Source organism: Tamandua tetradactyla, chromosome 1, assembly GCF_023851605.1.
Source record: "Tamandua tetradactyla isolate mTamTet1 chromosome 1, mTamTet1.pri, whole genome shotgun sequence".
NCBI classification, from domain to species: Eukaryota; Metazoa; Chordata; class Mammalia; order Pilosa; family Myrmecophagidae; genus Tamandua; species Tamandua tetradactyla.
In genome coordinates, this window is record NC_135327.1 from 195972344 (window position 1) to 195987972 (window position 15629).

Here is a 15629-nt window from a genome sequence, read left to right on the forward strand (position 1 = left end):
CAGTCAACATTTACTGAGTGTCCTTAGGATAGCCAGTGCGTCCTTCCATCTCCTGACTGGCTCTAGCTTTTTCACTGGGGCATGACTAGCTCACTGGGATTCAAAGAGAAAGTGAAAGGAAGAAAGATCCAACATACAAAGTATTCTCTATTAACGTGTCTCAGTCTCTGCCCAACACTAGGAACTGAAGGAGAATAACCATTAAGTCCAAAAATCTTATGTGAATGGTGAGACTCACCTCAAACACTCCTGTGATGGGCTGAAAAATGCCCCCCAAAGATACCCAGGTCCTACTTCCTGAAACCTGTGAAAGTCACCTTATAAGGGACTTTGCAGATGTGTTTAAGTTAAGGAACTTGAGACTGGGAGATTATTCTTGATTATCCATGTGAGCTCCAAATGCAGTCACAAGTGTCTGTATGACAGAGGAGCAGAGGGAGATTGACACAGAGAAAAAGGAAGTAATACAATCACTGAAGCAAGATACTATTCTGCTGGTTTTGAAGATGGAGAGAGGGACCAGAAGCCAAGGAATGCAAGAAATGCAGCTCTACAAGGTAGATTCTTCCCTATAGCCTGTGGATTGATTGAGTGCAGCCCTTCCACACCTTGATTTCATCCCAGTGAAGCTGATTTCAGACTTCTGACCTCCAGTATTGTGAGAGAATAAATGTATGAGTGTTTTTAAGCCACCAGGTTTGTGGTAATTTGTTATAGCAGCCACAGGAAACTAATACATTCTTTAAACGATACAGGATAAATGTAAGTACATGATGAGCTGTGTGGCCAAGACAATGAGGCTGAGCATACACTTTTCCCCGTAGACTTTCCTTCCCAGGCAAATGGTTTGATTATTCATTACAGAAACTTCCCAAAAGATCCGTCTCTTCAAGGATAAGTATCAGATAGTTTGTACCATAAGACTGTTCGAAACTCTCATCTCAAAATCCTCCCCTTGCTGTTTCCACCCATCCTGGGCTGTTGTTTCATGATTCTCACCCAATTGTAATAAGTCCTCAAATTGAAAGGCCCACCTGAAACCAAACTTCCAGTTCTCAATACTTTCTGACTTTGCTTTACCCCCTCTGAGACACCACCAGAACTCTGCCAAATCGTGGCCTTCCTTACAGCCAGCAATAAACTTGGCTCTGTTGTACTTAGGGCTGGTAGCTCTAAGAGGGTGGATTGTCCTGGAAATCTTAACCTTCTGGAGGGCCTGGTGAATGGCTCTCCTCCAACCCCCAGCACTACACATTTCAGAACCTGAGATGTAGGGCTTCCAGCAAATATTGGATGTTTTATCTTGATAATTTCATTCTTTCTAATGTAACCATAAGCCCCATAGCTTAAGATTCAAACATTAATATAGGTTTATCATCTCATGCATTCATGAAAATGAAGACAAGGTGCAATTAAATCACTTGCCCAAATTGTATATGTTGTTTACAAAAACCTGCCTTTCTCTGCTCCTTAACTTCAGGCTCCAAGATCTGATTTCTACTACCATAGGAATACAGAAAAATCTAATAATATTCATGATTTTAATCATATCTTCATTCAATCTGTTGTTATTTACTTTATATATTTTTCTTTAGCCTAAAAATCACTGGTTTTAATTTTTGGTAGTTTCAAAGGAAAATTCATATCATTACTATAAATGATGTGTTTCCTGTCTTTTCCCAAGTCTGCCCATGCTTTCTTTTAACACCATCATCCCCAAAACTAAACACAATTAAGTTGAGGTGAAACTGGCAGGGTTAGGGTTGGAGAGGGGTGATCAGAAATTATGTCCCTCACCATCCTCCCTCCTGAACTCTGCTCCAAAGCTAGAGCTGTGTGTGGGCAGCCGATGCTCCGTCTACTCATGTTCAAATTGTACTGTATCTGAACAATAGCAGGAGGAATTTTTTTGTATATATGCATGTACAATGCCATCTTTTCTAAAAGTCCCCATTTTTCTATTGGGTTATTTTTATTGGCTTTATAATATCTTTGTACATTAGGAATATTAGTTTAGTTTTGAATCAATTCATCAAGTTTTTTTCCAGTTTAGCATTTTTTTTTTCATCTGTATGCATTTATGTTTTGTTTTATGTGGAATGGGAAGGTAGTGCAAAAAATGGTTCTCTTTATGTAGCCAATTTTAGTCTTTTTAGTCTTTTCTTTATGGTTTCTGAGTCTTTTTCTTTATAGTTTCTTTTTGTTTATTGTTTCTGTGTCTTTATCGTGCTTATATGACCCATTGAAACCTCTTGTTCAGTAGAGGCATTGTTTTTTCTTCAGAAGAAGCACCAACCCAAAATTTGAAAAACAGGTTGTCATTGATGGATTAATTTAAAGATTTGTTGAGTGCTTTCTACGGGCCAGGTACTGTTCTAGATACTGTGTAAATAGCAATGAACAAAACAAAGTCTCTCCCCCTCAGACAGCTTATACTCCAACTGTGAAAGGTTGAGACAAGTCAACCTGTAAATATATTGTATTTCAAAAGGAGAAAAAGCAGTGTAAACAAAGGAGAAGAGACTGGCCGGGGGCCGGGGTGTGTGCGTGCTATTATTTTACACAGGGTGTTAAAGGAAAATCCTTCTGATAGGATGAATCCTTACAGGAAATCTTTCGAAGAGGTGTCCAGATGGCTAGAGGTGGAGGTGGGCTGTAGGATTACATTCCTAACACATGATAATGACTCTCAATGTGTTCTTTACATACCTAGCTCTTTCCCACAGTCTTACCTAGCACATTAACTGGACGTCAGTCTCCAAAATCCTCCTTAACTCAAATTCACAACTTTTAGAATCTTCACTTTCATTTCTTCTTAGAAAGTTTTCTGCCCTTTCTAATGTAAATCCATCCAGCTCTCCTCTACACAAATCTCTGAGAACCAAGATTGCAGACTCCCAGAAAAGGCAAAAGAAGCAAGTAATATTTACATTTATATACATATTTTCTCTTTCCATTTTTCTACTATTTGGAAAGCCCTAACACCCCAAGATTAAGATATCCAACTACTTTTTGTTTATTTGTTTGCATGGGCAGGAACCAGGAAATGAACCCGGGTCTCCAGCATGGCAGGCAAGAACTCTGCCTGCTGACCCACCGTGGTCTGCCCTCAACTACTTGTTTTTATACATTAAGAAAACATATTAAGCTTTGTTTCATATAGAAATGATTTTGGTGTAAGGAATGAGCAAGGAACCACCTTTCTTTTTTTTTTTTTTAATCCTCCCTAAATGACTAACTAGTTGTCCCATCTTTGGCTTATATATTCTTAAACTCCATTCCAGAGGCTTAGATTTGCATCACAAGTAGATTCTGGACTTAGACCACATCAGTTCAAACCTTGGTTCTACTTCTTAGTAGCTGTGTGGGCTTTGCTAATGACAACCTCTCTGTGCCTTAGGGACTACTTTGGTAAAAACAGTAAAAGTACTACTTCACGGAGTTGTGTTAGAAGAGAATTATTACACATAATGCATGTAGAATGCACATAGCAGGAATTTATCATTAGCAGTTATTAGGGAGCAAAGTTTAGGAACATATGAAACTGAATCAGCCTTGTGGTCATGCCACAAGACTGTACAAGATTATTTTGGCTTTCTAAAAAATTTTAATCTTGGGCGGGCCGCGGTGGCTCAGCGGGCAAAGTGCTTGCCTGCTATGCCGGAGGACCTCGGTTCGATTCCCGGCCCCAGCCCATGTAACAAAAACGGAGAAACAAAATACAATAAAACAAGAAAATGTTTAAAAGATGTTTCCCTTTCTTCCTCCCTTCCTTCCTTCTCTCTGTCTTTCCTTTAAAAAAAAAAAAAAAAAAAAAAATTTTAATCTTATTATTTGCAGTTCATGAACTTATACTTGCTTTCCTTCCCTCATCTCCAAAGGCAAGATGGTGCCAAACAAAGTTTAAAACATCTTCTAAAGATAAAGATTCAGTGAACTGGAAGCTTCTACTACCTCATGGTCGCTTAAGACTTCTTGTGGTACCGGAGCAGGGTTGGCAAAAATTTCCTGTAAAGTGCTAGATAAATAGTTTAGTCATTTTGCAAGGTATATTGGTCTCTACTACAATTACCCACTCTGCTGTTTAGTGTAGGCAAAATAAGTGAGTGGGTGTGGCTTAGTTTCAATGAAACTTCATTTTCAAAAATAGGTGGCAGCTGGATTTGTTCTGTGGGCTGTAGTTTGTCAACCACTATATTAGAGGAAGAGGCAGAAGAAAAGTGGGCTATTGTTTTGGTGAAGATCACTGATCTGATCGTCAAAGGTATGTAAGTTTGAGATTACACTGGAAGATACATAGATGAAAAACCCCACACAGCTTCAGGACATGCCTTGTAGTAGCCTACCATGGCACTATGATTGAACCATAGTAAAGGTTGGTGAAAAACTACAGCGATTCCACCAGGACTGCCAAGCTACAAGATCCTCCTGAAATAAAGGTTTGGATCTCTTCACTGAGAAAAGAACACCAGCCAGCTTAGGTATCTGCTGCTCCTAAGACCAGGTGCAGAATCTAGAACTGCAGCTTCTAGACCTACAGACTCTTGTTCTTGAAGTGTCTGAAGATTAATACACCTCTCTTTTCTTTTTATGCCCCTTTTAAGATGATAGTGGTTGCAATTTCTTTCCTCCCTCCTTTTTCTACCTTAGTATGAGTGTTTATTAGTTCCACCTGGAGAGTTTGTTCAGCTTCTTGGGCCCTAGCTCTAGATGGAGCCCTGAACATACATTATAACAAGCACCTCAGCTAGTGCTAAAGCTAATTGTCCACAAGTCATGCTTGAAGAAAGTCTGGTAGGTACTATGCGGGAAGTAGTTAAATTTAACACTTAGGCTATAAGTTATAGGATCGGAAGACAGGATACAGAAAGAATTTGGGGAGAAAGGGACATCCTTTGAGTCTGAGGGCTGTGAAAACAGTAATAGCAGACCATGGCAACTTCCGTCTTAGGTACCATTGTTAGGCATGATGCTGGGTTGTCTCCCATTGGGGAAGCAGAACGCACACCTAGAACTGTATGTAGGGGAGCAGGATCGAGCTGGCTGAAGGCATCTTTGTAAAGACAGGAAGGCTGGATAGCAAACGTGCACCCTGTGGAGCCCCCCATGGGGCCTCTTCCCTGGGAACTTTCTGCCCTACTCCCCAAGGGTGGGTCCTTGGCAACTCTATTTGAAGTTTCTTGATCTGTCTTCCTGGCCAGATCAGCTCAGGGATCCTAACTAGGGCAACCAGATATCCTATAATGAGGAATTTATACTGTTAAGTGACGAGAAGAGACTAGGAATTCTGAGGTGCTTAAGAGAAAGCTTTATAAACTCTTGCTGGTTACAGCCCAGAGCCAGGCTGGCTTCCTTTCCCTCCTGAATCCCGATGGTTCAGCTCTTCCCTGATTTCTATAAATATTCCCAAATCCCTCCAATAAATTGCCTTCCTTGTTTTTTTTTTTTTTTTTTTTAAGTGGGTGAAAATAAAAGGCTGGGGCCAAATCTGGATTTAGAAATAAGGCCAGAAATGTATCCCTTAATGATCTTCGTACAAATTTGGTTCTAAGATTTCTAGCAGCCAAAGTAAACAGGGAGAACCGGGCTGTTAACATGATCAGTGACCATTATAGACAAAAACAATCCCGTTGTTCAAAAGTAAAGCTATTCTTGGTACCAAGACCAGACAGGAAGTCTCCCTCCAGGGGCCTAGTATAATGATCAATGTCTTCATTACATCCTCACAGTGGGTCTCATGGGGCCGTTTCTTATAAAGATCCTCAATACAGGCTGATAGCATTACTCTTAAGCTCAAGTTTGTGAAATCAGTTCTGGAGGAGCAATATATAGTCTTGGAATGTTGAGCCAAGAATAGATGTTCACATACAACGAAAAGCAGATAGACTGTATATCCTTCAAGCAAGGCTCACAACAGTCAATGGAAAAATCAAGTGGCCAAGGGCCCGAGAAGATCCTCCTGCTTGAGCAGTAGCTGAAGTGCAAGTATTACATGACCCACCTGAGTACAGACCCAGACCTTTCCATTTCATTGACAGTGGCCAAGGAGCTGGGCTTTGTGGTTCAAGGGCAACCACATGAGCAGTTGCTCTGGGCACCAGGCTCACTCTGGTCCAAACATCCCATCGCAGAGGTTTCTCTGAAGAAACCAATTCCCCAACCCCTCCCCACTGCAGGTCTAAATCAATTCTTATCCTTATTAGCAGCTCAGGACCCCCTCCCATAATCTTCTAGCAGCAAAACCCATTGCTGCCTAGCCAGATAGTGGGGAAGAGTCTAAACAAGAGCCTTGTAAGAGATACCTATGAAACCAGGTATTTTCCGCTCAATGATATTGAAGGGCCTTTAAAAATATTGAAAAGAAAAAGGTGGCATGAAATTCCTGCTTCCCAGATAGCTCAAAATCTGGCCCATCTTCCATGCCCAATATCCCCTTCATGTCCATACCTACAACAAAGAGTTGTGGTAACTGACCCCAGTGTCCCATAGGGTCATCCCTGCAAAAGCAGTGCTGTTAGCATCTCCCTTGCATTACTGACATCAGAAAAGTCATTAAGCTCACAAATCCACATTTAGAGTCCAGAGGAGAGGTCTGGAGTACAGACGTTGACTAGTCTGTGAAAGACCCTTTGCTGAAGGAGGCAGCAGTTTTAGATCACTGGAATGGAAGGTGACTGAGGAAGAAGTACCGGATCAGAGCGTCATTGGGATGTGGGTTGTGGAGCCCCTACCCAGCAGCAAGGTCTTCTAGAGCAGCACAGAAGTGGACGAGAAATGTCATAACCTCTGCTTCTGAGCCTCAGACCTCATCCCCAAGCCCCTCGCAGATCCCCTTGGAGCATCCAGGTCTTAAAGTACCTGGGGTCAGGACCATTCTGCAAGTGCAGCCCCAGTGAACTCGGCCATAGCACGTGAGAGAGAGATGCTGATTTTGCTACTTCTTCTGCCTTTCTCAGCCTCTAGCATTTTAAAGAAAGGGTTTAGGCATCTGCTCTAGCACATACACGTGCCCAAGTCCGGAGCAGGGGGTGTTGAGGGTCTTCCAGTACAGAGAACAGATCCCCAATGGAAGGACCCTTGACCAGTAATTAGCTTGGCCCCAGGGATTGCCCCTGAATGGCAGTGACACCCAATGCAGACATATTTGCAAAGTTGGTCCCAACTCAGAATTGACCCTCCCCCAAACCCACATGCATATGCACATTTGCTCTGACCACCCCCATCCCCAACCCCAGATCCCAGAGTGGGGCTGGGGAACTTCAGATCTGCCCTATCACCCAACAACCTTGACACTCAGGTAATGAGCAGACACCATCCTCTGCTCACTTTCTCCAAGTTTCCTCTCAGCCCCTCTACTATATTCCAAGCACAGGGGTGAGTTCTCAGTCTTTCCCCAGACATTCTTGATGTGGCTCTGTCTTCTCTCCTTGTTTTTCCTGCCAAGCCCCTGCCACCTCATTTCCTTATCACGTTACTGTTCCAAAGCTCTGGTCTGGGTTCTTGGCATTTCTTCAAGTATTCATTTTAGGTTACCAACAAATGAATATAGTCTCAAAAAATTCATATGCCTTAGATAAAGCAGAAGTCTCCTCTGACCCACCACATCCAATTTAAAAAAACTGAGTAGTTTTTTATTAAGGTACAGATGTAGCCACTGACAGTCTCATAAACATCTTTCTTTAAAAATCAGTTATATATATATGTATATATGTTATAATTTTCTTTGTTTATATATTTTCATCCTTATAAATGGTTCCCTTGCAGCTTGAACCATCTATCAGTCTGCAAGTCTGGCAGTGGCTAAAAGAAAACATTAAAGAGAGATGAAATATAAAAGTCATAAATAACATGTGATGACTAAAAGGGGAATTACCTTAGGAAACTGTAGGATTTCAAGAGGAGATCTTTATGGGGCTAAAGGTTCTAAAAGAAAAGCTCCTGTCTGAAGATAAGCAGTAAGTAGGCAAAACCAAACCTTGAGGAAGAATGTGACGCGAAAGGCTGGGATGAGCTGAGGGTCAATTCCTGGAGACGAAGACAGGCTCCCCTCCACCTTCAACACTGAACAGCTCAGCTCCCTGACCCACCCACCTCCAGAGGCACTGGTGTCTTCCAAGCTGGATGCTGCTGGGCTCTGTGTGGCTGCTGGCAGGTTGGCCATTTAGAGATGGAAGAGGCAGGCAGAGGAGGAGGCAGGTGATGGTACCAGAGACCAAAATGCCTTCCCCATCTGTGGTTGCTCACAAAACCCTACACCTCCTTTAAGCATCCATCAGATGCTGAACCTAACTCAGAAAGGCTGCTCCTGTTCCAACCTTGCACAGCCCTCCATTGTGGCAATAACCTCATCGTATTTGTTAAAGCTTCTCTTTGGACCCCCATCCCAATTGCAGGTCCCTTGAAAGTGGAAATCCTGTCTTCTCATCCATAATTCCCAGCACCTGACTAAGTGACTGGCAAGTGCAATCACTCAATAACATCATAAGTTCCCAACAAGGTAAATCTGTGAAAACGTCCCCCTTCTCTTCCACAAACATCACTTGTGTTACATAGAACCCTTATGCAACTTTTTCATCTGGCACTCTTCTAGATGCATTTCCATGGTCATTTTGTTTACACAATCAAGACCAGGGTGGACTACTGCACAGCGGGATTTCATTAAGCTCCAGACTCCCCTAGGCACAGTCCTGGGCCTCACACTTTATTGGGACTGCCCTAACATCATAAACTGCCCTTGGGAGATTTTGCCCAGCTCCCCTTGCTACGCAGGGGAAAGTATGCAAGGAACATCAGAGAGTGATTTAGGGAATTATTCTGCAGACTTGGGCAAAACATTCAGGTCAATGGCCAATAGAAAGTACTATGAAGATTGACCAATTTGACTAAAGGACCCTTTCCAGCTTTCTCTTCAATGATTAATATATTTGATTTGCACAGAAAGCCTGAAAGCTTAGGACCAGACCCTGTTTCCCTTTCCATGTGTAAGTATACTTTGACTTCTAATCTCTAAAAATTGTTTGTACAAGGCAAATGGGGAGAAGAAAGGCTTCATATTAGGGCAAAAGCAAATGGAATTAAAGAAAAGCATGTTGACCCTGTAGCCCTGTAGGATGCATATAAAGAATGGTCGGGAGGCTTACCCTCATCCCCACAGGCACAAGCACCTTCATTTGTTTTATGTAAAAAGAAAGAGGAGGCACAGAAGTCTTTTCAAGTCTGATTTACATAGACAGAATGAGACACCAACCCTCCCAGACCTCCAGACCCAACAGAGACTTGGAACCGGATTCTTTTCCCAGTGCTACCACTAGCCGATGGGAGAATCTTGAGCAAACTCCTTAATTTGTCCAGTCCTCAGTTTACCTGTGGGCAGATGCTTACTCTTGGAGCCTGTAAATGGTAGAAAGACATTACCCATACTCTGCTTGACTTCCTGGCAGATGTCTGAACCCCACTGTGGGTCTCCTTGAGTGCCTTAACTGATTCCAAAACTATGTGAGAAATACCTTAGCTGAATTAATCAAGTGGCCAACTGAGTTCCAGGAGTACAGGTGTACAGAAAAACATAGCTCAGTTGGTTGCAGGTTGTCTGCTAATTCTGGGACTGCTTAACCTGGGCATGAGTTTCCTTTTCTACAAATCTTCAGGGGTGTGGCACATCACTGCCTGACCAAGGTCGGTCCAACAAAGTGATTGATGCCCCTTCTGTTTGATCATCTCTGGCTTCTAAATTAATGGCACATCCTAGTTGCTTATTTATTAAATTATTGACCATTAGTGGAAGGAACTCCTGGGAATCCCAGAACCTCTGCCCCTGCCACGGTCAGGAACTGGCCTGCAGGGCTAGCTAGCCTTCAGCTGTTTATGACCTATGCCTCTCCAGGCCCTCCAAACCCAGTGCCCTGCAGGGAGACCAAACTAAGAAAGGACTTGCTTTAATTTCCTTGACTGCTCAAGCAAATATCATGCAATGGTTCACCTTAAACAATGGAAATTTATTTGCTTATAGTTTTGAGGCTAAGAGAATGTCCAAATCAAGGCATCATCAAGGCGATGCTTTCTCCCTAAAACTGTGGCTTTCTGGGGCTGACTGCTGGTGATCTTTGATCCTTAGTTTGACCATGGCAAGACTCATGGCAGCATCTCCTGTTCTCTCTCTTCTCTTCTGGGTTCTGTTGATGTTCAGCTTCTGGCTGCTCCTCTATGTTGCTGTCTTTGTCTGTCTATCTGTCTCTCACTCAATTTCATTCTCTTATAACGGACTCTGGTAATAGGATTAAGACCCATCTTGATTGAGGTGAGCCACACCTTAATTGAAGTAACCCCATCAAAAGGTCCTGCTTACAATGGATTCACACCCATAGGAATGGATTAAGTTTAAGAACATGTTTTCTGGGGTCAAACAGCTTCAAGCCCCTCCCCCCCCCAATAGGACTCTAGGATTAGAGCCCTGCCTGGTTCAGCCAGCTCTCTAAGTACCTTTCCTGCTGAGTCTCCCAGATACCATATCTCACCTGGTCCCTGCCACCTGCAGAAACTCACCACCCTAAACCCATAGCTCCTCTGCATCCCAATGAATTTTCCTGTGTTAAGTGTATCTTATAGATTCCAATATGCATTGTTTTCAATATCATTAATTTTTAGCTTTTGTTTGTATTTCTCCTTTTAACTAACAGTTGTTTAATGGGATTTTGTTTTTTGCTTTCCAATATCAAGCAGACAGAGGAAGGGCTTTTTACTTTGCAATTAATTTCTAATTTTACTACTTTGTGATCAGAGAGTGTTGTAATATTTCTACTTTATTGAACTGATGTTTTCTTCATAAACAACGTGACAAATTTTGGTCATTGTCGCATGTGTGCTTGAGAAGAGGTGCATTTTCTATTATCAAGATGTAATGTTGGTTTAGAAATATAAGATCTACCTTATTGATTGCATTATTTATTTCTTCTACATTCCTACTTATCTTTTATTCATTTGGTTTGCCTTATACTAAGAATGGATATTAAATTCTCATAATTACTAGGGTGAAAGAAAAAAAAAAAGAAACACCTTAGTATAGGTCTGATCTGGTGTTTCCTCATCCTAGAGGTGCTGTCTGATGAGATATTTGAGAATTTCAAGAGACCCACCATGGAAATTAGGAATGCTCTCTAGAGTAGTATAACATAGTCCTAGAACACACTGCTCCCCATCAGGCTTTATTCAAAGATCCATCTTTGAATTCCAGGCGTCTTCTTTGTTGAGGGAGGAGATAACTATTGCTGCTTTTGGATCACCCTTACATACTCAAAATTTGCTTCAGGGCAGTTGTTTAACAACCTTTATGACCCCAAACTTTCGGCTATGAACTAAGAGTCTGTCATTTGGTTCCATGATTTTACAAGCTTTATGGTTTGGGGGTCTATGGGGCTTTAGAAGACAGTCTTGTCCTAGGGAGTTTGCAGTTGGGCATTAACTCTTTTGGCGCTGGATAGGAACCACAGCCTCGATGCCTAGTCCTATTCTGCCTCAAAATGACATTTTTAGGTTGTATATTTATAGATTTGTGAATAGGCAGAGGAGAAGTCATCCATGGGGGTGGCTTTAGGGGTACTAGAAACACTACTCCACACCACCAAAAAAGAAAAGAAGAGAGCCTCTCCCTACCTCCCACCCCCTTCTTTTACTTATGAGTCAGAAGGACTGAAATTCTATGCTGTAGACCTAGTCTTTTAGGTTGAGTATTTCCCTAAACAGGTAGGTCTTACTGAATGCAAGTACTGCCTGCAAAGAAAGGAACACTAAACCAAATTTGCTTGAGGGCAAATTTGTTTTCCAAATCACCATCTTCTCTCATGGGAACATTCTAAATCCAGAATGTCTTCCCTCATAAAAACATCTAACTCTAAGAAGGGATTGGAAAGAGTAGGGAGACCCAGGAAAGGAGATAATCAGCCCCACTGACTTTATAGTTTTGCCTTGTAGGTGGCATACTCTGATCGACTATGCTCAAAATTTTATCCTCAGATCACAAATATGCCTGCGCCTAAGAAACTCACTCTGAAACACCCACATTCCTTAGGTCTGCTCCATTCTCCAGTAAATCAATTCTAGGTTCCACTCCCTGCTGCCCAGACCCCAAATATTAAATGCCAAGATCTGTCAGAAATAGGTACACTCAAATCCCCAAATACCAGACCATATGGGGCAAGGAAATACATCAAGCAGTCTAAAGTGGATTTGCCCTTTGACCCTTGGTATAGGCCTAACCTTAGCTTCGTGGTTCTAATATTTTTCCAAGAATGCTGGTCACAAATGTTTCATTTGGTTGTCCGTAGGAGGCACATGGTTAGTGTCAGGGATATTTATAGTTAACGCCAGAGGGTCATGTCATACCACATGGATTAGGCTTCTAATAGAATAGCATCAGAGGTGGAAACTGATTGCGTTCTGAAGACAGAGTTGTTCTCAGAAGAGGCAGATATGACTTAGGCACCCACTACCCAGCCAGCTTTTGTGCGGCTTCAGGTTATCATCTGTCAACTGGCTGTAAGAAGAACCCCAACAGCCCAGCACCCACCTGAAACAATAGCATCAAGGTCTTACTTTTTTTGGAGCGGGAGAAAAACCGGATGCCCCCAGGCGAAGTAGACGGGTTGGAGTTTGGGGAAGACTCTTTGGATGAGGAGCGAAAGATCCCACTGAAGCTCATGCGGCGTGGGGAGCGGGGTGGGGACTCCTGGTAGGAGAACGGGAACACTGTTTTGGGAGAGCCGGGGCTGGTCTTGGGCCTCACGGGAGCAGATACAGGACTGGAGGGCCGGTGCTGGGGGCCTCTGGAGAAGAACCCTTTGGAGGGGCTGCCCGAGCTGAAGGGGCTGTCCACCTGCAGGGAAGACATACAAATTGGGTGAGATCACTCAGGTCACTGGGCACTTTGGACGCTGCCCTGTGCTGGATCTGTCATTATTGTAGCTGCCCCTCCCAAAAACCTCGACTTGCCAAGCTGCAACCCCACTCGCACCCCTATAAACAGAGGTGGCCATGAAATGGCTTGAAGGTAAGCACTGATCCCAAGGACGCCCATCCATCGGCTGGTCAGCCACCGCACCACAGAGGCCATTATAACCCTGTCCAGCTCTCTAGAAAAGGGGTCCTTGGAGGTGGAGAGGAAGAAGAGGTGAAGGGGGTAGACATGCCTCAAAACAATGTCTTCCTCCTTGAATCTCTTTGCAGACTTGCCTCCAAGTCTTGACTTCTCAGGACCTTGCATTTGTCCTCCTCAAGGTTTTGACTACGCTGGAATATTGTTCTTTTGCCTTGACTCAAAGCAGGAGGCACAGATATATAGGCTAGAGCAGAGCAGGCCAGGAGCTCTTCCTGAGGGAATCCTGGAGCTAGGAGTTGGTGAATTTGGCTTTTGGCATTTTGGCTTTGGTATTTGGGTGACTGGGAGAGCTGACAGAGATCAGGAAGAAATTCATCAAGGCTGAAAATCTTGGGTTCTCATTTCATTTATCACTTAAAATTACAGTTATAAGGCATAGTTTGAAAAATTTATGGGCACACTTACTATGGCTATTGTTAAAAAAATAAAAGGAAAATAAGTGTTGACGAGGATGTGGAGAAACAAACTGTCATGCATGGCTGATGAGAATGTAAAATGGAGCAGCTACCATGGAAAACAATTTGTCAGTTTCTCAAAAAGTTAAACGCAGCATTACCATATGACCTGGAAATTCTACTTTTAGGGATATACCCTAAACAAATCAAAAGCAGGGATTCAAACAGATACTTCTACACCTATATTCATAGCAGCCTTATTCACAATGGCCAAAATGTAGAGGCAACCCAAGTCTCCATCAATAGATGATGGATAAATCAATGTGGAATATACACACAATAGAATATGATTCAGCCGTAAAAAGAAATGAAGTTCTGATACATACATCCATTTAATGGATGAACCTTGAAAACCTTATGCTAAATAGAACAAGCCAGATGCAAAAGGAGATATATGATTTCATTGATACAAAATATCTAGAATAAGCAAATCCATATAGAAATAAATTAGAGAAAGTAGACAAGAGGGTACCAGGAACCAGAGAGAGGGGAAATGGGGAGTTACTGCTTAATGGGTACAGAGTTTCTGTTGGGGGTGATGAAAAATTCTTGGTAAAAGATGGTGGTGATGGCAGCACAACGTTCTGAAGATATTAATTGAATACTTAAAAATAGTTAAAATGGGAAATTTATTGCCACAATAAAAAATACCTTTAAAAATTATTGGACCCATAATTTTAAGCCAAGGCATACAAGTCACAGACTTAATTATGGAACATGCCTTGTAAGCTTGCGTTCCTGTTGTGAAGGGCTTAAGAGCAAATGCTCTAGAGCCTGACACGCCTGGGTTTGAAGGCCAGCTCTGCCCTTTACTGTACGGTCCTGGGCATTTTGCTAAGCTTTGGTTTCCTCATCTGTAATATGTACCCTCTACTCATGAGAAGTCACAACGAACATCAGCACAGGCTTCTGGGGCACAGAAGCCATTCCGTCTGAGTTAAGCTACTACCGACACATTACTTGCTAAATTTACAACATTGGAGCAGGAAGGATAAAGGGACTCCCCAGTTCAGCAGCAGGGAAGAGGTGACTTGCCCACAGTCACATAGCTAGGAGAGTAGCAAGAACAAGGCCTCATAAAGGATAGTCCAGCTCTTTTCAAGCCACCACGCGGGCCCTGGGGACCGTGAGAGAACTGGAAAGGCTGCCCAGCTGGTCGCCCACCACTAGAGGGCTCAGCCAAACTCTGGGCTCACAGCTCACTAAAGAAAGGAGGCAAGGTGTGGGATATTACTTTCAGTAACTCTTACTCCCCAGAGAGTGTAATTTCTCCCTGTTGCTTTTTATTTTTTTCAATTTTCATTGTGGTAACATATGTGCAACACAAATTTCCCATTTTAAGCACTTTCATGTGTACAATTCAGTGATATTAATTTACACTTATAACGCTGTGCTACCATCACCACTATCCATAATCAAACTTTTCTATCACCCCAAACAGGAACTCTGTTCCCATTAAGCAGTAACAACCCTTTGGCCCGTCATTCCCCACCCCCTCCCCAGCCCCTGGTAACTGGTAATCTACTTTCTGTCTCCATGAATTTGCTTACTCTAGGTATTTCATGTGAAATCTTCATGTGATAAACTTATACGCGAAATCATATAATATTTGTCCTTTTGTGTCTGACTTCTATCACTCAACAGGATGTCTTCAAGGTTCATTTATGTCATAACATGCATCAGAACATTCTTTTTTACAGCTGAATAATATTCCATCAGATGTAAATTCCACATTTTGTTTATCTGGTCATCTGCTGACGGGCACTTGGGTTGCTTCTTGCTTTGGGCTATGGTGAATAATGCTGCTATGAACATTGGTGAAGAAATATCCGTTCGAGTCCCCGCTTTCAATTCTTTAGGGGTGTAGTGCTAGGAGTGGAATTGCCAGGGCATATGATAATTTTAACTTTCTGTCCTTTCTCCACCCAGCCCTAAAGAATCAGAATAGCTACTACTTTCACTGAAGTGGGGCTTTATAGAGCAGGGCTGTGTGCTACAAGAATGTAACCGAAGGTCAGCTCGTT

At 42.6% G+C, this 15629-nt stretch overlaps 1 protein-coding gene across 10 annotated transcripts in view; it reads right to left on the minus strand.

Moving 5' to 3' along the window:
- Positions 1-15629, minus strand: part of PRKAG2 (protein kinase AMP-activated non-catalytic subunit gamma 2) — a 614065-nt gene that overhangs the window by 301827 nt on the left and 296609 nt on the right. For all 10 annotated transcript variants that reach the window (XM_077150199.1, XM_077150232.1, XM_077150194.1 and 7 more), the window contains one exon: positions 12589-12868. In XM_077150199.1, coding sequence (XP_077006314.1) covers positions 12589-12868 — 280 coding nt within the window. The remainder of the gene's footprint in view (positions 1-12588; positions 12869-15629) is intronic.